This window comes from Takifugu rubripes, chromosome 2, assembly GCF_901000725.2.
Source record: "Takifugu rubripes chromosome 2, fTakRub1.2, whole genome shotgun sequence".
Classification (NCBI taxonomy): domain Eukaryota; kingdom Metazoa; phylum Chordata; class Actinopteri; order Tetraodontiformes; family Tetraodontidae; genus Takifugu; species Takifugu rubripes.
The window spans coordinates 5,849,106-5,876,153 of record NC_042286.1 but is presented as its reverse complement, the minus strand read 5'-3'; the positions used below and the strand labels follow the sequence as shown (position 1 = coordinate 5,876,153).

General features: G+C 40.9%; 1 protein-coding gene across 4 annotated transcripts; it reads left to right on the top strand.

Moving 5' to 3' along the window:
- Nucleotides 1-109: 109 nt before the first annotated feature.
- Nucleotides 110-26,352, top strand: pcnt (pericentrin). Of its 4 annotated transcripts, XM_011618797.2 has the most exons (60): nucleotides 110-336; nucleotides 953-982; nucleotides 2,717-2,890; nucleotides 3,220-3,360; nucleotides 3,611-3,760; nucleotides 3,855-4,717; nucleotides 4,795-5,148; nucleotides 5,292-5,658; nucleotides 5,831-6,244; nucleotides 6,320-6,538; nucleotides 6,616-6,711; nucleotides 6,816-6,947; nucleotides 7,110-7,187; nucleotides 7,319-7,580; nucleotides 7,694-7,794; nucleotides 8,629-8,740; nucleotides 8,862-8,988; nucleotides 9,080-9,199; nucleotides 9,315-9,393; nucleotides 9,566-9,664; nucleotides 9,808-9,919; nucleotides 10,013-10,053; nucleotides 10,430-10,564; nucleotides 10,763-11,000; nucleotides 11,133-11,283; nucleotides 11,423-11,876; nucleotides 11,970-12,167; nucleotides 12,308-12,379; nucleotides 12,720-12,824; nucleotides 12,925-13,077; nucleotides 13,701-13,847; nucleotides 14,641-14,801; nucleotides 15,038-15,204; nucleotides 15,338-15,519; nucleotides 15,603-15,765; nucleotides 15,903-16,145; nucleotides 16,513-16,745; nucleotides 16,860-16,967; nucleotides 17,191-17,211; nucleotides 17,532-17,768; nucleotides 17,867-18,040; nucleotides 18,232-18,384; nucleotides 18,756-18,935; nucleotides 19,008-20,033; nucleotides 20,838-21,008; nucleotides 21,113-21,302; nucleotides 21,605-21,939; nucleotides 22,018-22,120; nucleotides 22,237-22,409; nucleotides 22,490-22,762; nucleotides 22,863-23,008; nucleotides 23,144-23,273; nucleotides 23,440-24,231; nucleotides 24,347-24,499; nucleotides 24,625-24,831; nucleotides 24,940-25,166; nucleotides 25,250-25,329; nucleotides 25,398-25,539; nucleotides 25,615-25,736; nucleotides 25,920-26,352. In XM_011618797.2, the coding sequence occupies exons 1-60, from the start codon at nucleotides 289-291 to the stop codon at nucleotides 25,961-25,963; spliced, it is 12,108 nt and encodes a 4,035-aa protein (XP_011617099.2). In that variant the 5' UTR covers nucleotides 110-288; the 3' UTR covers nucleotides 25,964-26,352. The 4 variants fall into 4 exon arrangements, with proteins under 4 accessions (XP_011617099.2, XP_011617110.2, XP_011617105.2 ...); XM_011618808.2 differs by lacking the exon at nucleotides 953-982; XM_011618803.2 differs by lacking the exon at nucleotides 17,191-17,211.
- Nucleotides 26,353-27,048: the final 696 nt, after the last annotated feature.

The window sequence follows — 27,048 nt, the reverse complement described above, 5'->3', positions numbered from 1 at the left end:
TTGAATTTTGAGTTTGAGGGCGGTTCAGAAGTGTAATAAAAGCGAGCCAGACTCTACTGGAGGAAAATATAGCGTTTATTTGTGTGATTGGCCTCTTCGCTGAAGGAAACTCGATAAGGGCGGAGTCGAACTGCCTTGGCGGCCATATTGAATAATGTTGACAGTTTTCTGTTGGAACCTCTAAGATTTTGTTCTTGCGAACTTATGTATGGTGCAGAACTGTGCTCTTTTTTCAGATGACTTCCATCGTTTTTGCTACACATTTTATAAGTAAGCATAAACCGAGAGATGGACGAAGATGAACGCCAAAGGAAACTACAGGCTGGAAGAGCTAAGGTTTGTTGCTAACATGGAATGCATGCTAAATTGGCATGCTAGCAGTTAACACTAGCCAACTCTTTTGTCGTAAATTTCTGTTTCCATGGCAAAATTTAACAATTTCCAGGATGTTTTGTTGTTGTTCGTTGAATGTTTGGCCTTTCACCACAGGCAGTCGTTACTTTATATCCCGAAAATGTGAGACAGGTTTCTCTATTACTTGTTATTCTGCACCAGGTTTCAAATTTCTTATTTCTAAGTGAGGAGCAGTTTCACCGTTTCTAATCTGGTTTACTCACCAAGTCATACTTACAATACAGCATTTTTTGTTAAAGATGACAAATCACTACAGAAGAAAACTTTGTCCTCTTAAAGAAAAGTTGTCCTCTTAAATGTTTAGAAAGGTATAATGAGCGCCAAATATGTGTCGCGTTCATTTGTTGCACCCTTTGATATTCAGCGCAATCGCTTTCTAAGAGTGCAAAACACCGATAAAATCACAGCACTTTAGCGTTCATTTGCAAAAGATGGATCAAATGGAAAACAAATTCTTTTTTGCGTTCAGATTTGTGTAGACCAAATTCAACGAACTGCTGTGGGTGCAGTATTAAAATGTACATATTCCTTACAACAGAAACTGGTCCACATGCCACGAAGCCAGTCGGTAAGTAATATTGGAGGTGACCAGCACCAGAATTTCCAAACGCCACTCTGGTTATTGTCATATTCCTTTTCTTGCTTTCTTTTGGGTTTCTCTTGGGTGATCCACGACTCTTTTCCTTTGGTTTGTCGTGCCAGTTATACACCATCAGGTGGTGCAATGAGCCTGTTTCCTTCATTGAGGTTTAGACGGTTGCTGGATGCCTCAGATCAATGCTGTTGCCATGGTACCGAATGCTGTCACAGGCAAGGTGCTCCAAACTTGGGCTTTATTGTAATGCCCATGTTGGGAACAACAGGAGTGAGGGAACACACGAATAGGGTTCAGCAGGCCAGTAACGTTGCTGCAGCTACCCTCCGTCACACTGTCTGTTGTTCAGAAGCAGCCTTGGGCAAAACGCAAGTTATCTACCTAATGGATCTTTTTGTGATGTGTTTTGTGGCAGACGAATGTGACGAAGACACATGATAGGTGGGGTTTTACGTGATAAGAACAAAGGCAGGGCTTAAATGCATCGCATGTGTTTGGGAATAGCTTTAAGGGCTAGGATTGATGTCAAGAAAATGGCATTTTTCAGATTCATTCAACAGCTAAATGCAAGTCTTTGTGCACAAGTATACATGTGCTGTCATGCACATTTGTGTCAACATTCAACAAGTAGGTCTCCAAGGCCATGTAATCTCAAATTGAATTGAGGATGCACACACAAAGCTGTCTCCTCCTCTCCATCTGAACCAGTCTCCACCCTCTTTCCCTGGTTCAGCCACATGCTATCCCCCATCTAGTGTTTTAAACCTCTCCTCTCTGAACGTGGGCTGTTTTCGTTTGATAGTAATGCATCAGTGCATACATACTGCAAAACGTATATCTGCTGGTCATTTTAAAAGCTGCTTGGATACGGAAGCATTGACCGTCTTGGCAGGAGGTCGATGTTTGTCTTTGGTTCCTGATCATGATGTGAGCTGCTGAATTTAATCCTTGCTGCTTCAAGGGAACAGCCCGGCTGAGAGTGATGGCGACTAAAAGGAATGTGTTGTCAAAGAAATGACCTGAGATGGATGTACACCATGTCTTTCCCTCCGGAATGCATGTTAAATATTACGATTTGATGCTCTTTTTTCCATTGTGGAGGAACTTTTGATTCGTAGCCTTTTTTGTCATCATTTTCTTTATCATCAGGAGTAGATGCTCTAACATGCTTCTGTGATGAGTTTGATGATCTGACTGTTTTACTATCCTTTTTGTTTCCGGTAGTTTTGCAATGTGTTTTTCATGTGGCAGTTAAGAGGCAGTGCAGTCTGGGTGTCACAGATGTGAACTTCTCATGGGTTTAATGCTGCTCCCTGAAGATTTTAGAATCTTTCTTTCCGTCACCTCATTTGAACCTGGATACTTCTGCCTGGTGGAGGCTATTTTTGGGTGTGAGTTTGGGATTTCTTCCTGCTTCACTGGGCATAGTCTTGTTGCACAATTACTCATCGAATTAAGGGCTCTGTCTTTTTTCCCTTCAGCAGAGTCTTGTCATTCTGCAGATTGATTTTTACTTTGAGTTTGGTTTCATTAAGTTATCCCAGTTTGTTTACGGAGCGAAAACTAAAAAACTGTTCCCGTAACAGAGATCTGGACTGTGACCTGAATTCACTTTTGACTCCAGAGCTTCGTCATGCTTGTAGTATGGTGTTGTTCTGCGATCCTTACCTATGTGTCCATCTACGTCTCACTGTCATTCCTGCGCAGCTTGCTAGCTTCCAGCAGAAGCGGGCAAAAGGCGACGTCGCGGGGGCGTCGAAAAAGACGCAGAAGAGGAAGGGCCAGGCTGTCAAGCAAATTCACAGCACAACGCAAGACTGCCCCGTAAAGTCCGATTTGTGTCAGACTGGTGACGCAAATCTGAACAAGACCAACAATGAGGTATGCATGCAAAATATTAGGATCCTTAGTAATTCATAGTTAAAAACCTTGTTTGTTTATTAGCGATTGCAGGTCACTTTTGTGCTTATCTAATTCCATTTGTTCAGATGAGGGAGTAGTGAGTGTGCCCTGCACCCTTTCTGAGCATATATTTAAAAAATGGGTCACTAAACATTACATATCCTGTAGGGCGAGTTGTCATAGTAACCTGACCAGCATTAACTGCCGCTGCATTGACTGCCCGATTTCTGTTTAAAGAAAGAATTTGTTTTTGTCATATTTCCACAATGCAAAGTCGTTAAATTCTAGATTGTTGAATGTGTTTCAAGGAATCAAAGGAGCCAAAGACACTGGAGCAGCAGCACCCACAGCAGAGTGACCAGACCCCCACCATGGAGAAAGGTCCATCCCTCCTAGAAGCTTTTGGTGGAGGGGAGTTGGTTGCATTAACTGGAAAAGAGCAACTTAAGGTATCCTAATTCCTTGTAATCAAACATCTTTTTGTTTGTTTTGAAGATTCTAATATCTGATTATGGGAAAGGGGGATTTTCTTTACCCTGGCTTTGTTATATATATATATATATATATATATATATATATATATATATATATATTTATACAATTTTGCTTTTCTGTAATATATTGATGTTTGAATATTAAAAATTAATAGTTGTTAGTGTTTTGCGTACCATATTGACCTGTAGTTTTCGTATATTACAGCAATTGCAGCAGGCTGTAGAGAAACGTAATGAGATAATTGCAAGGCTTAGCTCCAACCTGCAGGAGGCTCTAGCTAGTAGAGATCAGGTCCAACTGGAGGCACAGTCCCTTGCTGGACAGATCATGGCTCTGCAGAGACAGCTCCAGCAGGTAAATGTCACTCTACATTAGATCTGTTTGGAAAGATTTAATATTGTGTCAAGATGTGCCCTAATTATTATTTTTGACTCTTTATATTGTTTAGACTAGTGTTGAATTTCTGCGCATCAAAAGTCAATCGGAAACTGAAGGGTTCAATACCCATCAGCAGCATGACCAGGCTTCCAAAGCAGATCTCAGTCATAGGACGTCACCATCACTGGAATCGGCGAATGTTGAAACTACCGCTGAGTTAAGTGTTGAAAGTGTGGACAGTGAGACAGGAGCTCTTCTGCAGAGCTTGCGGACTCAGCTTGAAGAAGAAAGGCAGCGCAGCAAATGTGCATATGCTGATCTAGCAGTGGAGATCGAGAAACACCAACACGTACTCTCTTTACTGGAAGAGGAGAGGAAAGGCAGAGAAGAGGAACGAGAGGAAAGGGAGATGCAGCTTCAAGAGCTACAGACCCAGTTATCCTCAGTCCAAAATCAGTGCCTTGAATTACAGCAGGACAAAGCTGAGAAGGAGAAGCTGAACAGAGAAGTGCTGGAACTGAAGGAAAGGCTTCAGATGAAGGAAAATGCAGAAAGTAAATTGAATGCTGATGCTCCAGGTACTACTGCCCTTCAGTTTCAGGCTCTCGAGGAGGAAATGGAGATGCTCAAAGAAGAACACAGAAAGGAGGTGGAGAAAGTAAAGCAATTATTGAATGAAAGAGAGAAAGAATTGGAAGAGGTGATGGGACTGAAAGCCTCTAAAAACCAACAGAACCAAGCAAAGGCTGCTGTTGGCTGTGATGAGAAGTTTACAGCTGAAGTCAGACCGGATCAGGACAGCATGAATGTAACAACATCTGGAGATATCCTGATGGAGCGCTACCTGTCTTCGATACCTCTTGAACATCCAAACTCTGTGGCCAATGAAAGCTTGGATCAGTGCAGTCAGTTGGACATCTCTGCAAACGATAGGTTTGAGACCTTGTTCTGTGCGTGTATGTTTCAACTGGCTATACTCTTAAATGATCTTTTGTCTTTCTTTTTTGCAGTTTTGAGCTCAATAGTGAAGTGCTTGGAGATGAACCCCTGTTATCAATTTCAAATCGTTTCCCTGAAGAACATGAAACCTTCCACAACAGCCCGCATTTGTCTTTGCATATACCTGCATCTGATGTTTCCCATCCCCAGACTTCTGCACAATGGCTTCACAACTCCACTTCTGGGGATTTGGAAAGTAGCCAAGTGTCTGAGCAGCATTGTGAGGAGATGGACCTTGAAAAGGAGCTGTTGAATCAGCAGTGCGAAGAGCTTCGTGAAGAACTGTCTGTTAAAGACAGAGAGACAATTGTGTTAAGAGCGGAAATTATGAAGACTGCTGAAGAACTGGAGGAGGCTCGGAGCAGGTATATTTGGAGTATTTATTCTAGGATTATGAAGTACATATATTGTGTTCCGTATCTCTAAAATAATATGCAGCATATGATTAATAATGAGTCACTTGGAAAAAATTGTATGTGCTATTTTTACTTTTTTTTTTTTTTTTTAGGTGGGCCCAAGTAACAGATGAGCTGAGACAGACTCTTTGGGAACTGCAGGAGGAGAAGGAAAAGAGGAGACATGTCGAAGAGGACATGATCTTAAGAATTCACGAACAAGATGACCTTAAGAATAAGCTTCATGCCTTAATCGAGGAAAAAGAAAATGCAGCGATATTGTCTGCCTCGACTTGTACTTTAGCAGAGGGCGAAGATGAGCTCATAGAAGAGCAACATAATACGAAGGAAATGGCACTGCCATCTGATCAAATGAAGAGCAAACTGCTGATTGTATCTGTGCAGGAAGCAGCGGAGGCTTCAGCATTTGCTAAAGATGGTCTGGATCACAGCAACGTCAGCCAGACACAAGCTCTACAGGTATACAAGTGTAGAAATGTACAATCTAGTTAGGCTAATCTCTACATTGTAGATGCATCTACCTTGATTTAAAGATAAAAATATGAGTCAAGTGATACAATATATAAAATTATGCAGTTTAGCAATAATTAACGTATAACAAATGTAATATAATTTTCTTTCCTTTTCCCAGGTCCGCTGTGAATGTCTACAGTTAGAGCTTGAGGAGTCAAAAATGACTTGTAAATCCACAGCAGCATTATTAGAGGAAAGGACTAAAGAGCTGAATGAAGCATTAAAAGAGCTTGAAACAACTCGTGCTCAGGTTCAAACAATTCAAATGGAAATGGAAGGATTGCACGAAGAACTGGAGAAGAGCCTACACAGTTTAAACAATGCTGTCATGGAGAAGAGTGAGCTAGAATCACAGCTCATCTCTTTGAGGGAGAACCTCGCCAACCTGGAATATGCCCAAACTCAAGCACTGCAGGAGGAGGAGCACATAAGAAGGGAAGCAGCGATGGATGAACGACTTAAAGAAATGGAACAAGTTATGGAGGAAGAGTTGGAACAATTTGAGCACCTGCTAAAAACCAAAGATGATGAGGTGAGATTTATAATTTTATTCATTTCAGTGCTACTTTCAAAAGGTTGAAATATACATAAGAATGTACATTTACAGTTGAGTGACGAGAGGGAGAAGTGGGAGGTAGAGAGACAAGAGAAGGAGAAGGAACTTGTTCATATGAAGCTTCACCAAGAGGAGCAGTTGAAGGAGAAGGAGGAAGAGATGAAGACTCTCCTGGAGAAACAGGTTTCATCTGTGAAGGAGGATATGGACATGCTTGAGCTCTCTCTCCAACTAGAAATTAAAGACCTCACAATGAAACATCAACAGGAGGTGGGAGCTACAAACTGAACTGTCTGGTTTTACTTTTACCTCTAGAAGTTTGAAATTTGAATTTCATGAATTCCTAGATATCTGAGATCAATGCACGAATGGAGTCAGAACTTCTGAGGCAGCAGGCTGTTTTGGAGGAAGAGCAGAAGAGACAAATTTCTCTAATCAAACAGGTATCCTATTGCGGGAAGTAACCTGTGCAAATGTCTTTCTATATTTATACACACCTTATTTATTTTTCACCTTGCCAATTACTCCTAATTCTGTCTTCCTTCAGGTGACTGAACGGGAACACGAGCGGATGATTTCAGAGCTTAATGCCAAGCACAGCGAGGATTTGAGTGAGATGAAGGCAGAATTGCGAGAGAGTCTGGAGGCTGCCCACCTGGCTGAACTGCAGCAGCTACAGGTATGCTGCTGTATGTACCCGTGGACGTAGCTCAGAGAATGCAGAGAATTTGCAGCATAGTGAAATTTAGTTAGTGCCAGATGCATTCAATGCTAGAATTAAGTTTTTTGTTTTTTTTTCAGAGGATAATAAAACAATTATTGATATTTTGATTAACTTTAGGAACAAAAGACCATGGAGCTTGAAGGTTTACATCAAAGTGTTTCTGCCATCCAGGTGTCTGGGCTGGAGCAATGGCAGGTATGCTTGAAAGGGAGCACGCATCCACTCTCTGGAGTTTAGGCTCCACTGGAAAATATATATTTATTATGATTATACATTTAAATTTATCGTGACCTCCTTTTTTTTTTTTTTTTTTTTAAACCCTATAGGCTATAAGGTTACAGCATGAAGGTGATGCAGAGAACAAGAACGGCTCTAACGCCTCCCAGAAAGAACTTGAAAGCACAAAAGCCTCCATATTGCTGACCAACCAAACTCTTACTGTGGCCCAAGCAGCTCAGTCACAAACCCAGCCAGTCCTGCAGGAGTCACAGAACAGGCTGGATGAACTTCAGACCTGTAACAGGGAGCAAATTCAGAAACTACAGGAGGAGCTGGAAAAGGCTTGGGCTGACCGAGATGTTGCTGTCCGTGAGTTGCTCTCATCACGCTCTGCATTCCAATGGGCTTTTTACTATTTGTTGATGTCTATGTTTATGTGCAGGGATGTTGATTTTTTTAGTCTTTTGTCAAATGTTTCTCAGGTGAACTGGAGGATTTGGTGTCAAGTCATAAGACAGCGCTTCTGCAAAAGGAGCAACAAGCAATCGAGCTAGAGGACAAAGGGAGGCAACTGCAGACAGAGGTGAGGACACCCAAAGATCACTTGGTGCATTTACATGCACGGCTAAATCAAGCTATGCTCAAAATTTGACTTTGGAATTTGGTCCTTGTCCCCATTTACATGGAGCAAGGAAAACAGGAACATGTCCTCCCCTGTCACGCTTCGTATTGATATTAATCTTTTCAGTGGCTTAATACGGCCCCCTTTTGTTTGGATCTATTACATCACGTCATAAACAACGGGAGTCAGGTGGTGGGTTGGTATTTCGAACAACAGGAAGATGAATAGTTGTACAGATTTGTTTATTTAGTGCATTATTTCCGCTTTACTTAACATGTGTCTTATCTGCACTATAATTAAAAGTCAAAGAACTAATTATTGCCTTAATCCAACTATAACTGGATAACTGTAGTACATGTAAACACATTAGTCCAAGTGATAACAGAGTTATCTGATTAAGACACCCAGAAATGTGAATGGAAATGGATTTTCACTAGAATGTGTACACCTTACTTGAGTTAAACTAGAGGACGCATGTACACATGCTCCATGTTTTGTATGACTCCAGAACAAAAACACCTCTCGAAAGTACCATGACCAGGAGGGGTGGCATGTATGTTATCTGCACAATAAGTAACTTTTACACTATGCATGAGAAAAATAAAGCTGTATGGTTTTTCATCTCTCTGTTCGAAATGTCTGTCTGCCACCTATTGTTCATCAGGAGGAAATGTTCCCCTCAGTTTTTCGATTTTCATTGTTCAACTGGACAAGGACTAAATTCTGACAAGACACCAATTGCACTTATTTCCTTTTGAATGCTTAATAAAAACATTTTTTACTTTTCTGAACTAGGTTTTACGTTTACAAGAAGAGAAGAAACTCCTGAAGCAGAGCTCTGAAGAAGAAGTTGGTCAGCTGTGGACCCAGCTGGAGAGCATGAGGGCTAACCGCCAAGAGTTGGGAGGTGAAATTATTTGCCATTAATCCTCACACATGTACTCGCACAGTCACCACTCTTATTATGGGAAAATACTTTATTGAAATGTACTAATGATTTTTCACCTATTCTTCTTTCTTTCTCACAGAGCTGAAAGAGCAACTGCTTGCTCGCTCATCTCGTGTTGAAGACCTTGAACTTTTAAAAGCGGATTTTAATGTTCAAAAACGGGAAATCAAAGAGCAGAATGAGGCTGAGCTTGAAAGCCTAAGGAGGTAAAACAAAATAGATCCAAAGTACTTATTCTCATAAATCTGCCTTGGTGGAAACACCCTGTGGACTTGCTTTACTTTCATTTTCTTTTAGGTATTTTGAGCAGCGATTACGCGTTTCAGAGGAGAACTACAGAGAGGAAATTGCTTTGCTCCAGCTGAGGCTGGTGGAAAGTGCCTTAGAAGAATCTGTGTTGAAAATCAGCGACGACAGGTATGGCAGTTGCCGGCATACAGAATTAATTCTGTAATTATTCTTTTATTTTAATTCTACATTTTTTATTTTTTTATTTTTTTTATTTATTTATTTTTTTAATTATTTTTTTCAGTTTAATATCCCATGGCCTACTTGAAGTGGAAAAAGACCACAGACATTCTGAGAGTGTTCTAAACAAAGAGAAACCCATGGTATGCATCCAACTTTAAGATCTATCATTTGAAGTAACATAAAAACATGGTAGTCCATAAAGTATGGTGTGGAAAGGCAATCCGAATTGTTTCTCTTCTCAAATTCTCACAAAACTATTAAAAATCATAAAAATATTAAAGTGTCCTAAATGTAATATGTTATTCTGCCCAGGAAATGCTTTACACTCTCCAATTGGAGGAAAAACATGCATTGGAACTGGCAAATCTGCAATCATCTCTGACTCTATCCTTCAAAGAAGAGTTGGAACAGGTCAGATATAGTTTACTTGAAGATTATATTGGGGATTATTCACAGATTATTTGTGTTTATTGTGGATTACGAGCAATTTTTATCACAGTTTAAACACTTGATCATTTACAGTTCTTGTGTATTGTGGATCACTTGTGTGTTAGGCACGCTCAAAACTTGCTGAGCACTACTATGACGAGCTGCAGGAAGTGAAGAGGCGACATGCATTAGACTTGGAGCAACTCAAAGCTAAACTTTCTGAACGTCACTTACAGGGTGTGTCATGAAAATATTTAAACAAATTATATTTGTTTTTCCTGATCCTGCCTAAATTTAGAAATCAAAATGATGTAATATTTTTCTTTGTAGAACTGACCAGAGTTCATCTTGAAGCTGCACATCAGATTGAGGTAAAACAAAGTCTTTCCAATTATCTGATAAACGTGTTTATTATTATAGTATAATATAATCTAACTATAAAAAAGCACTCCATTTCACACATATTGTGACTTACATCTGTAGTATAGTGGACTGTATATACAGGCAGTAGTAGTATAACAGGTAGTAGGTTGGTTTATGATCAGCATTACTTGGCTTTGTTCATTGACATATCAAAGGTTGAATTCCATCTGAAATCCAGACCATCACTAAAATTTAATCAAAAAATTTATTTAAAATCCATTCATAAATTTTTGAGGTATTTTGCTAACCAGCCTGCCACACAGACAAGCGGCAGTTGTCGTATGACCTCCTTGGCAGCGGTAGTAATCTGGTTATTTCAATTAGGTGGAGATGGAACAGAAGGTGTGGCATCACACTGAGGAGCTGCAGACGACAGCAGTTATCATCCACATCTTGGAGGACAGACTGAGGGACCTAAGTGAACAATATGAAGCAGATATACAAAGGAATGCCGAAAAGGTGCAAATGCATGCTTAAAATGCATGGATATGCGAAAGCTCAAATATCTTCTGATGGTTGAATAGAGTATTGCACCTACATTATTTTATTTTTTTTGAAAATAGATTTATAAACTCACTAAAATAAGATGATTAGATAGGCCAATGCACCTTGTGATATGCTGGCATTTCAAACATGAATTCTTGATCATTTCTGCAGTTGAAACAAGAGTTTTCTGGGGAGCTTGTTCTTCTCGAGGAAGCTTTAAAAGAGGAGAGGCAGGAGGAGATGAAGCGACTGACAGAGGAGCTCCAACAGAAGCATCAAGCTGAGCTGTCAGTCCTAAAGGCAGAACTTGAAAAAGAAATGAAAACTAAGACAACAGATCTTCAAATTACCCTTGAAAAGGAGAAAGAGAAATTGAGTTCTCTACAGACGGCTCTGGAGAATGATGAGAGTAAGAAATGCAAACTTATTTTATGTACCGTAGGCTATCATTTATACACTTCATCAGATCTTGAAATTTAGAAATTTGATACTTAAAAATGGTTTTGGCTTGTCTTCTGCACATTTAACATGTTTAATTTAGGTCCAGAGGTTGTGATAATAAAGCAGAGACTGGAGGCCCAATATGATGGTGAGCTGAAAAAGGCAAAGACCTGCATGGCAACAGAAATTAAAGAGCTCAATGCTCTCCTCCTGGAGCAACATCAGGAGCAGCTTTGTCAGGCTCAAAAGAGGTGCGATAATAGTGAAGATCATTTCGTTTATTTTTAATTTTGTAATTTTTTTTTCTGGTTGTACAGGTTTCTCTTTTTCAATAGTGATACTGAAAAGCCTAAATCCTATCCTATTAAATCATTTTCTTTTTGTGTTCAGTTTCCAGGAGGAGAAAACAGAATTGGAGCAAAGCTTGGCACACAAATATGAAATGTGTCTGGTAGAGCTCAACAAAACCCACCAAACTGAACTAGAGCATCAGAGAGTAACACTTGTAAACAAGCACAAGGAAGAGCTAACGACGCTCCACGCCAAACACAATGCACAGCTAGAGTCTCTCGGTGCCAGTCACCGAGCTGAGCTTGCAGCTTTGGTTGTTAAACTTGAGTCCAAACACAACACTGAGCTTGTTGCTGTGGAAGCAGCTCTCAGCTCCAAAAGGAAGGAAGACCTGGAGAGTCTGGAGGCTGTTTTTCAGAAGACTACCAAGGCTCAGCTAGAAGCCGCCGAAGCAGAACTGGCTCACAAACACCAGGAAGAGAAGGATGAACTTGAAAAGAGAATGCTGGCTAATATGGACATTGTTGAGGCAACATACCTAAAAGAAGTTCAGGTAGGGTTATTAACTTTTCATTTGAGATTTTAACACATTCCTTTTGTTTTCATAAAATTTTCCTTTGTAATGCTTCTGTTATTTTAACTTCAGGCTCTGCGTGATGAAATGGTGCAGCTTAAAAACAAGTATCAGGAAGAGCTCGGTCGCCAGAAGTCAGAACATAGGCAGATAATTGAACGGCATACAGCAGAACACCTGTCTCTCAAAGAAGCACTGAGGAAAGAACTGGCTCAAGTGCACATGGAGAAGTTTAGCGCCATGGCTGCTGAGCTCAGTTGCGTTCACAAGGTGAAAAATACACCAGTAACTCAATCATTTTTAGAGGCTTGATGGGGGAAAAACTGTGACGTGCCTCTTGTGTTGTTTTGAATGCCTCCAACAGTACACACTGATAAATTGTCCGTTGTTTCCATGGTGTGTTCCTATAGTCTGAGATGGTTGCTCAAAAGGAGGCCTTAGATACCGAACACTGCAGAGCTTTGGAGGCACTTAAAAATCAGGTACTACACTTGGTTGTGTCTTTTATTTATTTCTATAAAAGATGCAGACATATTATGTTAGTGTTATTTCCATAATTCTGTGTAATCTTGTTGGTTTGTAGCCTGATTGCTGACATAAATGAAATGTTGAATATAAGATAAGAACTATGCTCTGCATCCTTAATTAAATGGGTATTTCATTCATTTGCTTAAAGATGAAAAACAAATATTTTAACTTTAGAAATCTAGTATGATAAATGCTATATATTGCTGTAAATACAGTCTATTACTGCATTGTGGAATTTAGTTTATACTTCAACTTATTTGCATTTAAAATATTGTGTTATATTCAAATTGTCAGGTTTTGGAACTAGAGCAGCAGCATGGCAACGCCCTTCAGGAGCTGTCAAAATCCTACAGTATTGAAAAGGAGCAACTTGTCAAACAGCATCAACTCCAATTACAGGTGTGTGTGTGTGTGTGTGTTTGTGGTGCACTGTGGAAAAAAGTATGTACTGTAGTCATATTGGCATTGAAGAAAAAAAAACATGTGGTCTTTGTTTCAGGAGCTGAGGAATGTTTCTGCAAGGGAATTGGAAGCATGTCGCAGAGAGCTTGAAGAGGAGTCTTCAAGGCAGCGCCAGCACTTCCTGGAAGAGGTGGAGCTCCTCAAGGTCCAATCAGAAGAGAGATTGCAAGACAGGATTATTCTGCTAAAGGTAAAATCATGTTTTGTGTGATTCAAACAGAATAGGCTTTAATATGTATAATGGACATACCGATATTTACAAATGATCTCAACTATAGTGATACAGTCATATAACATACATGTAATTATTTATTTGGAATTGTTTTTCTGTCCCCTCCTTTACTTTTGCTTGTTATGCCAGTGCATGTTTTACACATTATATAATGGCCGAGGATTACTGAGAGCATGAGTGTGTTCTGACATTCTAAGCTCCAGCTGCATCATTTCATTCGTAGGGATCGCTCTTTGTCTTGGATTCTGTCCCACTGGAGCTTTATTCAAACCAAATGTTTACATAATCCTACTAACATATATGGTGGAATATTCTTGTCAGTCTGTGTCCTCTGCTGACGGCTACATGTGTTTTTTTTTTATCTGGCTAGTGGCTAAATGGGTGGATCTAAGCTTTTTATCCTCTGTAGATGCTTTTAAGGCCGAAGGTACCCCCCAGATATGAGGGCATTTGGCATGTGAAAAGTGCAAGCCAGTATTCTGCTGTCAGCCAGCGAGTCATGTTGTTTTTAGCGGCAAAAAAAAAACTAGTTTATGATTCTGCAGAATTTTTAAAACGGCACTTAACATGTTTCTGTGAAGACGGAGTTCGAGGAGCAGAAGCAGGTGGAGATTGAAAACCTGCGGCGGAGCTTCACATCTGAACAGGAAGAGACGGAGCAGAGCTACACAGTCAAAATGAGCCATCTTACAGCCCAACTTCAGCAACTGGATGCTGTGGTCTCCCAGGTACTTGGCACACAACTGTGGGATAAATCATTAAAACAAACCGCTTCTTATATTCTTGAAGCTATGTGATTTGAAGATGTTTAATACAACAAAAGATGGATGGTTTATGTTTTCAGTCTTACAATAAACTCTTTGAGACAATAAAATGTAGAATTAAATTCAGATATTTTAATTCCAAGCGGTTTAAAATAATTTGTTGAACAAAGATATGGTTTTTAGAATATTGTGATCCCATTTTTGTGATGCTGTTGTTTAACGTTTGGATTCTATTTGACATGTATTAATGTTAACTTATTTAGGAATATAAAATAAAAAGAACTTTAATAATAATCACTGACAATGGATGTGAATATAGTATGAATTATATTCAGTTGTGCCTTTTTGTCACATTAAACATTAAAATTCCCCAAAATGTTTTTCCTTCCAAGGCACATGTTTGGCTTAGTAGTTAAAATTTAACACACAAGCTCCTCTTTGATAACCACATGAGTGGGTTTAAGAGGTTGGGAGGGTGTGTTGTCAGGGCAACTGCATTGTTTGATGCAGGCAGGTGGCAGTTGGGCGGGAGGGAAAGTAAAAGAGGGGGAAGATGTGTTGAGAGAAGACGAAGAGATGGAAGGTCTAAAGAAAAACCGTAATGAAGTTGATTCTGTATTAGTGAATCGGGCATTGCTAATTTCAATTGCAGCTGTATTGTCAAACTCCTTTTTGGAGAAGCATGGATTTCTTTTTTTGGATTGCTCCAACTGATAAACTATATCAACTACTTCTTTATCCATTTTTTTTTTTCTAGCTGAGGTCAGAGATTGGTTGTCTGCAGGAGGAATTAAAGGGGAAACGAGCAGAGATGGAAACTTTGGACACTCTCCTACAACGAAGGGAGCGAGAGAGTCAAGAGGGAGGCAACCTTCTAAAAATGCTCACTGATGATTTACAGAGTGTAAAACAGGAAAAGTAAGTGACATGAATATTCTTTTTCAGTGTACATTGCTATATATCGGTTACGAGTGAACTCGTATCATTTAATCTAATTTGCTTCACATGATATGTGGATTACAACTAAATTTGATCTGTCACATGGAAACATAGAACATGGCACACTGCTTTTGAGCAAATACTAAATTTTAATAATTATTCTTTAATATTTTTTAGTGTGTATATTTGTTGTTTCATTCCTATTTATTTTCTAGACACAAGCTGGACCAGGCCAATGAAAAGTTTAGGAAGGTGTTGATTGAGATGATTCGCAGCACAATTGCAACTGAGGAGCTAATTGGCCATAAGCTGAATGCTAGAGCCGAATTGTGTGAAGAGAGCCAGGGGAGTTCAACAGGGAACAAAGATTCACCAGACTCAGGTTTGTTTCAGTAGGAGCTCTATTGTAAATTTGATTGTGTACAGTCATAATCATGGTAAAAAAATCCTCATGTACCGTACATAGCTAATTAAATGGTTGGATATCAGTAGTTCATTTAAAGATGTTTTTCTAGGTATTTTAGCTGCCGGCTCCTCTTCTGAAGACCCAGAGCTCACTCACCTGCTCTGTGAGAGTCTGCTGGTCTCTGACACTCAGATCAGTCCTGAGGGAGAGGAAGCAGCTCAAAGTGCCTGTGTCAGACTTCGTCAGACTGTTGAAACACTTCTGGATCTGCTCAATCAAGCTAACACACAGGTAAAGAATCATATATATCCTTATCAAATGTTCTGTTTTGTGATGCTGCCTCACACTGATATATTTTTAACATTTTTTGGTAGCTGGAGCAAACTCATCAAGTCCACCTTTCTCTTGAGGAGAAATTCTCCAAAGCTAAAGAAGACTCTGCTAAACTTCTTGAGCAACACAAGATCATCTTGGAACAACTTGATCAAGAAGCGAAACTAAAGAATGAACTTCAGCTGGAGCTCCACAAAGCAGAAGGTGAGCCCTGCGTCTTTCTTTGCCCTTTTTTAAATGTCATCATACTGTTACAGTATTAAATCTGCACCCTTAAGAGAAAAACTGTACATGTAAATGGTTGATTTTCACACGTTTCATATTCATGAAATCCTGTAAAGGACTGCTGGATGGCTATGTGGCAGAGAAAGCAATCCTTGAAGAGATGCTGCAGCAGAAGGAAACACAAGAGGAGAGTCTAGTAGAAGAACTGGAAGACCTGAAGATGAAGATGCACCAGATGCAGGGCCTGACTGCAGAGCTGGACAGTCTCAGGTCGAAGCATCAGCAGCTGGCAGAGGAGCATGCGGCACTTCTTCGTCAAAAGGACCATCTCTCTGCTGGCCTGGGCGAGCGGGAGAAGGGTAAGCAGAGCAAACACAAAATACTGAAGTCATATGCAAAATAAGTACATGAGATTTTAATGAGATTGACCACACCTTTATGTAATGTCTGTGCTCCTTAGGCCTTTGTCTCAGTTTAGATCCTGGTGCAGGTTTGTGTGTGTTTGCGTGCTGTGAGAGGGATAACACTGATTTATATCTGCTGTGCTTTCTGAGGTTGCTGTTATGGAATGTTGTGCTCAGTAAAATAATCAGATTTATACCTCAATTCAGAATGGAGAAAAAGTTTATTTGTAATGGGTGGATTAAACTCTTCAGACTGCTTGCATATCACATTTTAATGTTTTATATCAGCAAGATTGCCCTCACTCTCTTTTCTTTTTTCAAGCTCTCCTCAGAGAGACAGAACGTTTGGTTGAAGACAAGCTGGACCTGCAGCGGCAGTCAGAAAAAGACCAAAGCTCTTTGATGCAGCGCCTTAGAGCCCTGGAGAGAGACCTGGAAGAACAAGAAACCAAGGGCCTTGAAATGGAGCACCACCACAAGTCCCACACAGAAGATCTCAACCAACGTGTCCAAGCCCTTGAGAAACAGTTGAAACATGACCGGCAATTTATCGAGGTGAACTTTGAATTTAAGATTACTTGATTATTTGTATAACACTTTACCCCTTTTATCATTCACCATCCTTAATTTAGAGGACATAAACCTTCTACAATGCTTTTGTCCATATAGGATCAGGCTGTGGAGCGAGAACATGAGAGAGATGAGTTCCAGCAAGAAATCACAAGGCTCGAGGCTCAGCTAAGACAGCCCATTAATGTGGATAACAAAGGACACAGGGTGAGGCTCATTTGTTGGATATGAATGTTTATAGTCTATATAAAAGAGCAGTGTGCTTGTGCATTTGCAGCGTGCATGTATGGTTTGTTTTTTCATAAAAGTTTGGGTAAAAAAGTTAACAAAAGTGTGATTAGTGGTACTCAAAGAGGGTTTGGTGAAAGAATTTGAGTGAGAATCTGACTTTTGCCATGTTTTTATCCCATTGTTGAACGGATTGCTGTAGTTTGAGGACTTGGTTCTGCAGGTATGAAATCCATGTTTAGCATATTCTTGTAGTTCCTCCTTTTTTTTGCATGGTGTGTATTGTACCTCATCATTCATCCACAGTCATCCAAACATTAATTCCATCTATTTTGTTCATAATCATTCACCTTTTCTTCTCCATTTGCTTCTGTTTGATAGTTGATTTGCATCTCGGCTCTCTCTGGAATGGCTTAACTTTGTTTCGTACTGTAGTCGCTCTCCTCGAATGGCTTATTTATCTACACGTCATAGATTTTCTTGGGCAGATTGTTCTTAGTTTGCCAAAAATGTATGAACTGTTTCCCCCATCTACGTATACAGGTGGAAAGTTTACAAGCCATCATCAAAGATAAGACGGATGACTATGCCTCCTTACTTGCTGCCAATCAGCAAGCACAACGTGATCTTGCAGAGCGCAATGATGAGATAGACAAGCTTGCTGGCAGAATCAGAGAGCTTGAGCAAGCACTCCTTAACAGCACTGACAATAATCGATTAGCCAGCCAGTTGGAACAAGAGCTCCACAGAGTAAAACTGAGAGAACAAGAGCTCACACAGGTAAGAAATGCAGACTATGTTTCTAAAATCATGTGTTGTTATTAATAAAAGTGTCCACCGAAGCACCAAGTTTGACATGTCTATTAATTATTTGTTAGGATAAACAGGCCCTAGAGCAGCAGCAGCTGTCATACAGACTCCAGATTTCTGCCTTGCAGTCCAAACTTGATGAGACGAAACATTGTTACAATGACCACGCACGGGACCCCACGCAGGATCTCAGGAATGCTCTGGACACTGCTCAGCAGAATCTGTGCAGCAAGGAGCAAGAGGTCTGTAAAAAGTGCAAAATTTTGCAGTTCGTAATATATGTGCTAGTTTGAATGCATGAATGACTCTAAATTGTGCACAGACATACAAAGATATATATGAGATTTGACATTATTCACATGCATTTAAAAAAAAAGGTTCATTCAGGGACGGCTTGATGTTTTTAGATTAACAACATTTCTGTGGATTTTAGGTTGAGATTTTGCAAGGCCAACTGGACAACATGCAGAGGGATTTTAATATCAAAGAGGCTGAGCTAAAACACCTCACACTACAACTGGAGCTTGTGACCAATCAGAATGCTGCTCATATTAATGAGCTCCAGCAGGAGATCAGTGGACTGAAAGTAAGCTCTACTTTGTTTCCATCAAAATCCCGATGCTTCATTTCAGTGCTCAGTGAAATTTGAGTTTACTTTTTTTGAACACCTAATCACAAAGCAATGTCCAAATGTTAAGGTGTTTGTTATGAAATGATGAATCCAAAACCTCAGTATTAAACTGTAGAAGGAATTATGATTACAAATATAATAATAAAATAAAAATTTGAAGTTAACTTATAGCTGAGAGGCTCATAATTCATTTAGTGTTGCAGTGGTTTGATTTCAGACTGGTAAAAGAATTTCAGCCATGGATGTTCAGAAGCTGTTTGTTGAAATGGTGATATTGTGTTTTTCAAATTTATTTTAAATTGCAACTTGTACATGCATCTCTGAAGGACAAAGTTTCTGCTCTCCACATACTTGCTGAGGAAAAAGAGGAAGAATGTGTGGTGGACGCTCCTGAGGAAGAGACCCTTCCATCAGCATTACTTGAGGAGAAAAATCAAGAGATTGATCACCTCAGCAATGAGATCCAAAGACTGGAACAGGAGCTAGAAAACACCAGGGATGCCAAGGTTAGAGTTGGGCTGTCTTTATTTGTTGTGAACTAATTTGCCTGATTTAATTTTGACTTTCTGTCGAATTAGATCCTGGAGGCTGAGCTGGAGGATTTGCGTTCACAGGTGGAACACCTGAAGTCTGAAGTCAGTAGAGTGCGTGAGAACAAACAGGAAGAAGAAGAACGCCTACATGAGGTCATCAGTACACTGCAGGCAGAACTTGCCACATTAGGCCCCAACTTGCATGAAGTTAGTGACTCTCAGGACGGAGACAGCATCAATCCATCACTCGCTCCCAGCCCTGAACCTCACCACTGTACCATTCAGGAACAAGAGAGCAGTGGGGGCCCCAGCAGTCTGAAGCAAGAGCTGAGTCTTTCTCACTCAACTTCTACTCGGTCGCTTCAGTCCCGTCTCAAAGCGCTACAGACTCAGCTCGAAACTGCAGTGGCAGAGAAGGAAAGTCTGGAGCAACTACTTTTCAAACAGGAGGAAGATTATAGAGGACATGGGGAGGAGTTTGGAAAGAGGCTCCAAGCCGAGCGGGACAAGGTAGAAGAACTTCAAGTTCTCCTTTCTCTCAAAGAAACTGAAGTGGCAGAAGCCAAAGGATTGATAGAAGAAGAGAGGGAGAAGAGAAAACAAAGTGAAAAAGAGAGGGATGGATGCAAATCTCAAGAGGAAGAAGTGGATACTTTACATGAGAAGAATTCCCACCTTAGCTCTCTTATTTTAGAGCTCCAGAAGAATGAACAGGGGAATGTAAACATGATACAGGCTTTAAGAACAAAGGAGCAGGACACAAAAATAGAGATGGAAGTCCTCAGAGAAGCCAATATCACTCTTGAGAGACAAGTCCAGGAGATTAGAGCTGAGGTGACGGACATGGAGCAAATAGTGGCTGAGGAAAGGACAAAGATTGAGACCCTTGAGGCAGTGAAGGGAGAACTTTCTGCTGAAGGGGAGGTACTGAGGAGGAGGGAGGCACAACTCCAGGAGGAAACTGAAAAACTCAGGCAGGAAGTGTCTCTAATGAGAGTCTGTATCCAGGACCTGACAGTTCAGCTCCAAGAGAAGGAAACCAGTCAAAACCAGGCTCAGAAAGATGTGCTGGTGAGTGTTGTTCTGAACGTAAAAGGTTTCATAATCACTACTAAATGTTGCCTAATGACAATTTTGTAGGAAAAATGTTAACAAGGATCGTAACCCTCTTAGGTATTATAAATAAAAAAGTTATTTAAAGTTAGGTTTCTATTCGTATAACTGTTGCACGTTTTCTGCAAAATACATCACTGTACTTCCTATAGGATATTTGTGCAAAGGAAAATCAGATTTGCTCTCTATAATCAAATAAATCTACTTCAGCCGTCCTTATAATTGGGGAAATGCCCCTTTTCTGCTAACGGCTGCTAACAGGACTACATCTGGTCATGGTTAGCTGCTAATACGTCAGCCGCGTCGGTCTGGAGTCGGCTAAAACAAGCTAGCACAGGAATTACTCAACAGAGAGGAAGCAACAAGAGGAACTTCTTTGCCGTTTTGAAAGGTTTAGATTAGCTTTATTTTTCATGTTTTGATGTCATATTTCTACAGAAGTTGGTGAGAAGTGATTTCGGTTTTTAAAAGCATGACTTGAAAGTTGTACCGTTAGTTCAGGAAATCTAGCTGCTGTGGTTTAGTTGTGTCAAAGAGGCAGTCTGCTTGAACTGCAAAAATTGGATTCATAAGCAAAGTGAGCGTATATGGTTCCCCTACTGGTATCATTTTACAAAGCAAATCATATGTTGCCTTTGTGTAAGCATATGTTTTTATAGCACTTTTAATTCAAGAAAAAATGCAAATAAATGGGGGGATTGTGCATGTAAAGTTTGAGAAATGCTGGATTTTCTGGTGATGTATAGCTTTCTATCTTCTCAGACGCATGCTGAGGTGACTCTGGCTAAAGCTGATGCTGCCTTAAGACAAAAGGAGAATGAGCTGACCAGACTGCAGTCAGAGCATCTGGCTGTCAAAGGGGAGCGGACTGCAGTGAAAAATTGCCTGGTGACATTTACAGAAAGAGTCCAAAAGCTACTTGAGGAAGGACAGGTGGGAATATGAATGACCAGAAACATTTAACTCTCAGATTTCCTGCTGTGTTTACAGTTTAATATATTGGAACGTGAAATATTAACGCTACTTTTTCTTCTTAGTCTAAAGACCGTGCCTTGGTTGACCTTGAGACTATTAACCGGCAGCTGAAGGCGGAAAGCCAAAGTCTACAAGAAGAGTTGGCTGCTCGGGAAGAGGAATTATTGTGTCATAAAAGAGAATTGGAACAACTCAGACAACACCGTCACCAGCAGGAGAAGATTCATCACCAGCAGGATTATCAACAGAAAGGTGAGTATGGGATGATGGGGACATGAATTTATCACAGGAGTAGCAGGGCCAGACAACCTGCCTTGAATATATCAGTAAACATGATGGGAAAAGTGATATATATGACCACAAAGTAATTATTACCTATTGCAAGAAACACTGTGGCTCTACTGAGGATACCTGCTTTATGTACCTCTAGTCAGGTACAGATACATGCGCATTACAAGTCTGGATCTATAAAAACACAAGCAATACTGTATCTGTAGGGGAGCGTTGACCTTGGCACATCTACAAAAGCTATCATTTGTTTATTCTTTTGTCAGAAATTCTTCACAGAGGTTTTGAGAACGTCCTCAGTGTCTCTCGTGAAGAAGCTTCTCTGAGCTCCCCAGAGGTTTTGAGAAGACTGGAAAGCTCTGAAGACAGAATCCCAGAATGCATCCACGCCTCTGTTCTGGGCTCTCGTCTCCCCGAGATCAGTGCCCTTAATAGCCCAGGTCTGGATCTTCCTCATGCAAAGACATCTCCCAGAGTTGTGATGGAGACTCCGTGCTCCAGGACAATCACACCAGTCCCGGATCCACAGAGTACTAACTCACCCGGCTCTGTCTCATTGTCTGACAACTTCTCTGTGCTGGACTCACTGGACACTGACAGAGTATGTGATCTCTACACCTATGTACATGCTCTTTGGGAAAGACTTTTATATATTGACATTTTCTATTTAATATCCTAGGTACGTGAAATGGAGGGGCTCGATACAACAGCACCTTCATCTCCTCTTGGTTCCACCTCTTCCTTGTCTGCACCTGAATGGGCCAGTGATGGTTATGGAAGCAGTAAGTCTGTACTGACTGTCATAGTTCAGTGACTGAGAAAATGGGACTTAAGATCTCCAATAAAAACCTATGGAGCACAGTCAGACTTTTCTTCTTTGCCTTTTTTCCTCCTTCAGATGTGAGTTCAGAATTAGGAGCACGACTGCGAGTGGAGTTGGAACAGACTGAAAGGCTTGATGCCCAGTTTGTTGAATATCTACGTTGCAGAGGAATAAACCCAGCAGTTAACACGGACAGTGCTGCGGGTAGTATGAGCTACAGCGATGACCTTTTGTCACCTGAGCTTCAGGTAGATCGGTTTGTTTCTTTGCTGTAGTTTGGTCCGTTTGACAAGAAGACCTAAAGTGTGTTTTGTTTACCTTTCGACAGGGTCTTCTGAAGAAAGTTTATCAAGAAAGCTGCCGAATTCTCACGCTGTCCCAGCGTCGCGTTATAGCCCAGCCTCCCTTCTCAGACTTGAAAGTTGTCTCACTTGGCCAGATGGAGCATCAGGATTCTGAAGATGCCTCCGCCTCTCTAGACCACAGGGACAAATCCTCCACCAAGCGCCCCATGAGCTGGCAGCAGGAGAAGCGAGCCCTACAGGAGACGGTGATTGCTCTCAGGGAACTCCTCTGTCGAATGGCTCAGAGATACTCCGAGGTCAGTTTAGGAATTCTGTCATCTTGGGAAATTGAATTGAATTGCATATTTGTTGTAATTTGTATGTTTACAAATAACGTGATGGTTGGTTTTCCACCAGACTGATGGTGGTGATGGTTGGCAGAGAGATGAGCTCAGTCGACAGATTGAATCCCAATTTAGGACCGAGATGGAGGAGAGCCAGAAACAACTGAAATGTGCTCAGGACACTCAACAAGAACAAAAGAACCAAATACAATCTCTCAGGTACATTACTTACCATAGCCTTCAAGCTAACCTTGTCCATGGATTGACCTGAAATTGACAGTAAATAGGTCATAGAAAAAATGCAAATATATTTGAATCTGATTCCAATAATGTGAGAACTGTGCCATATCTTAGGACGGTTGTTGAAGAGGGGGAAGATTCTTTAAGGAGGGAACAGAACAGAGTGCAGGAACTTCAACAACAACTGGAACAAGAAAGAGCTGTGAGTCTTCGCAAGGAGAAAGCAGAGGAGGAAAGGAGAGGGGTAAGAACAAATATGAATAAACTCGGTAAAACACATACTCCTGTAGAGAAGGGCCTTTTGTCCTGCCCTCTAGCTGCATTTTTATGCTTCATTCAAGTTTTTGCTTGAAGTAATTTGTGTTTATAATCTCTCAAAGATGATTGTCTCTGTTCTCTTCTAACCTCAGGCTTGGCACACACGTTCTGAACAGCAGAGGTCAGAGTTAATGGCTCTGAAGGGTCAGGTGGAACAGGAGAAGGTGGCCTGCAGCAACCTGAGACAGGAGCTTCAGATTGAACAGTCTCGCAGTGTTTTTCTAGAGAAACGTTTAGAAGACATCCAGAAGGAGCTGGAAAATGCCCATCAGCGTTACAGTCACCAGCAAGTAGTCAACGCACAAGAAAAGGCTCATCTCGAGCACCTTCTCGCTGAAGCTGAGTCACGCTTGGCCGATATTCACGCTAAACTCAGAGATGCTCACGGGAAACTGGATGAACTTAGGGATCAATGCTCCAGGCAGGTGGATGAAGTCACCCGCAAACAAGAGAAAGATGCAACAAGAGACAGGAATTTCATCTCAGACCTGCGTGCCCAGCTAGAACAAGAGCGAAGACGGGGTGAAGAGCTGACAACAGAGGTGGATGGCTTGCAGGCTGAAATAATGCAAAGCAAAAGGAAACTTGAAGAGCAGGAAAAAGCATGGAGCAAAAAGCTGAAGAGAGAACAGGAAGCTGCTGTCACACATCACGTAGCTTTGGAGGTTTTAAAAGAGCAGAAACAGGAAGTCAGTCATGCTTTAGATGTGGAGCAGGAACAGTCCAGACAGCAGAGGGCAGAGCTGGCTGAACTGAAAGAAAGATTACAGCTACTCAAGGAGAAGGAGAAGGAGAGGGAGGAGCAGTGGGAGAGGGAGAGGACAAAAGAGAGACAAGAGCAGATAGAGCGGGAGAGACGACAGCAGAGAATGAATAATAAACTGGTAAATTATCATCGACTTATTTCATTGTGTACTAAGCACCTATCCAAAAAGTAATCCTCTTTAGCTAAGATGTAGTGGCACAAAAGCTGACTCTCATGATGCTTTCTGCTTTCAGTGTGAGTTGGAGCTGTTAAGGCAGCAGGACCAGAAGCGCATGCAGACTCTCCAGTGCACTCTGGCAGAGCTGCAGAAAGAGGAGCGTGAGATGGCAGCACAGAGGCTGTGTGTGCAGACCCACACAGATGGGACGCAGCACAAAACCCAACAGGTACACAAGTAGTAAGGAACCAGAGAGAATATAAATGACGGCAGAACCAGGAGAACGTGATGATTGGTGTCGACTGTACAGCTTCTGGTTTCTACAGTCAAATGTACATATTTTCCTCGCCATAGACGCCATCACCCAAACTCGTGGAAAGGTTGGTGACGGAGAATTCGGACCTGACGGAGCGGGTGACATCACTGAGTCAGGAGAGGGCCACCTTTAAACACAGACTGGCCTACCTGGAGCGCCAGCTGCGGCGTGCAGAGTCCGCACTTACAAAGGTTACCACGGAAACTGAAAACAGGCCCGTCTGTGATGGGGCCAGCAACACCAAGGTTGGAAGAAAACCTTTGTTGAAATATAAATCGAAACAGTTTTATTTCTCAGCTTTTAAAACCAAAAATGCCGATCCGTGAGGTGAACATGATTTCATTTCTTTGCAGGTGCAGCGTCTCTATGAGCGTTACCTGCGTGCAGAGAGTTTCAGGAAGGCTTTGGTTTACCAGAAGCGTTACCTGCTGCTGCTCTTGGGAGGCTTTCAGGAGTGCGAGCAGGCCACTTTGTGTCTGATTGCCACTATGGGGGTGCGTCCCTCTCCTCTGCTCTCCTCCCAGCGCAGGCCTCGCGTGCGCTTTAGGGCAGCTGTACGAGTTGTTATTGCTGTGTCAAGGTAGGGAGCGTACCAACATGTACAATGCATGACGCAAATTTAAGCATTTGTGTGAATATGACTGATCACATGATGGTCTTCAGAATGAAGTTCTTGACCAGAAAATGGCATAAAGCCATCCGAAGATTCTCTTCATCTGCAGCCGTCAATGGACACACTCCAGGTGAACGCGTTGTTTGAAACAAGCACTATTTGAAAATGCGTGTTTTTTTAAATGCAAATGTCTTGCAGGACCTAAAGTTGAAGTTCTAAGACAACAACAGCCAAGAATGAATTCTGACTTCCCAACAAATAGAGACAGCATTGTTGATCTCAAAGAAACGGTGTTAGTTCATGTGCCGCCCACCAAATCACCTTTCAAGTTGCACAACAGGTTTGTGTTGCTGCTCTGACAAAATCAACTGTGGACCATGTGGTTGAAGACTTGACATTTCAACTTTTGTAATAGGTCATATTGCAGTCTGGCATCGGGGCCGTCTGCAGGAGCATCTCATGATCCAGAGCATTCGCTGACTGACTACATCCACCACCTGGAGAAAGTCCAGCAGCGACTGATGGGAGCCAGACAAGGTGAGTGTCAGAAATCATGTAGAAAATAATCAAAGGGGGTTTCTTGAGAGCAAAATTCAGTTTAAAACACAAAAGTCAGCAATTTAAAAAATGGTGTGAAAATGGAATTTAATGTGGTATCCCAGTTTAACGATACTGGAAATGTTTTCCCACTTGTCTGATGTGTAATCTGTATCTGACCAGATTCATCTGCTCTCCGGCGTGATCAGAAACCCTTTGACCACTGAAACGCCATCTCCAGTTTCTGTCATTACAGTGCTGTGCTCACATGTAAAATGGAAAATACCACATGTTCAATGTGACTTTTAAAAAAAAAAAATCGCATAACTTATTTTTTCGTTGTATTTTCTATTGTATTTTTCTACAATGTTCTCTGTACTATAGTTTCCTGAAGGCAACTTTTGCAAACGTCAAGAACAAATGCCTTTTGTTACTTTTGTGCCAGTGTGTGTAAATATGGCTGTGATCTTTGCGTGTCCACATTTGTACATGTTTTATAATTGAGTGTATACTACAGTTCTGTATAAATGTAAACTGTTTCAGTTTCTACCATAAAGTTGATCAATATTTTAAATTTGTGCCAAACCAACAGTCTGTTTATTTTGTGTTCTCTATTTATTTTGTGTTCTCTATTTATTTTGTGTTCTCTCTTTTCGGCACAATCCTTTCAAATCTTTTCAGATTATTATAATGGGGATAAAGATGTTATAAGTCCCTGAAAGTAAGAATGCCTTTCATGTTTTTGTTTATCTGGGATGGCCTCAAAGGCCCTCCCATTTAGATTAACCGATATATAATCAAATAGGCATAATATCTACACTGTTAGAAGGTAAATGACGCAGTTCTACTCATCAAAAATTCCCATTAAAAAGTAGATGACATGTCCAATGTGCATTTATTTGGACAGATGCATAATTATTAATCTTGAAGCATCTGGATGGGATAGTTTCAGATTGGCCTGATTGCCCATTTAAAATGCTGCTTATTTTAAAAGCAGGCTGGTTTGGTTTGTTTTAATTAAAAGACATTGCTCATTACATCACTGGATTTAGGTGATTAAAAACGGTAGCGATTTAAATGTTTCTAATCCTTGATTTTAATATTAATGAGTTATTTTCCGTCTTTAAGAATTCTTATTTTTAAGTGGTCAAAATATGTGTTTACACAGCGAATCAAGACAACAAAGCGCACGACTTTTGCCCCTTTTATTCTATGCCCCTCCGCGTGCCGGCATTACGTAACCACAAATGACGAGGGCGGCAGCATCCAATCGGAGCCTTCCTTCGTCAAGGGTTCGCTCGTTTAGACACCG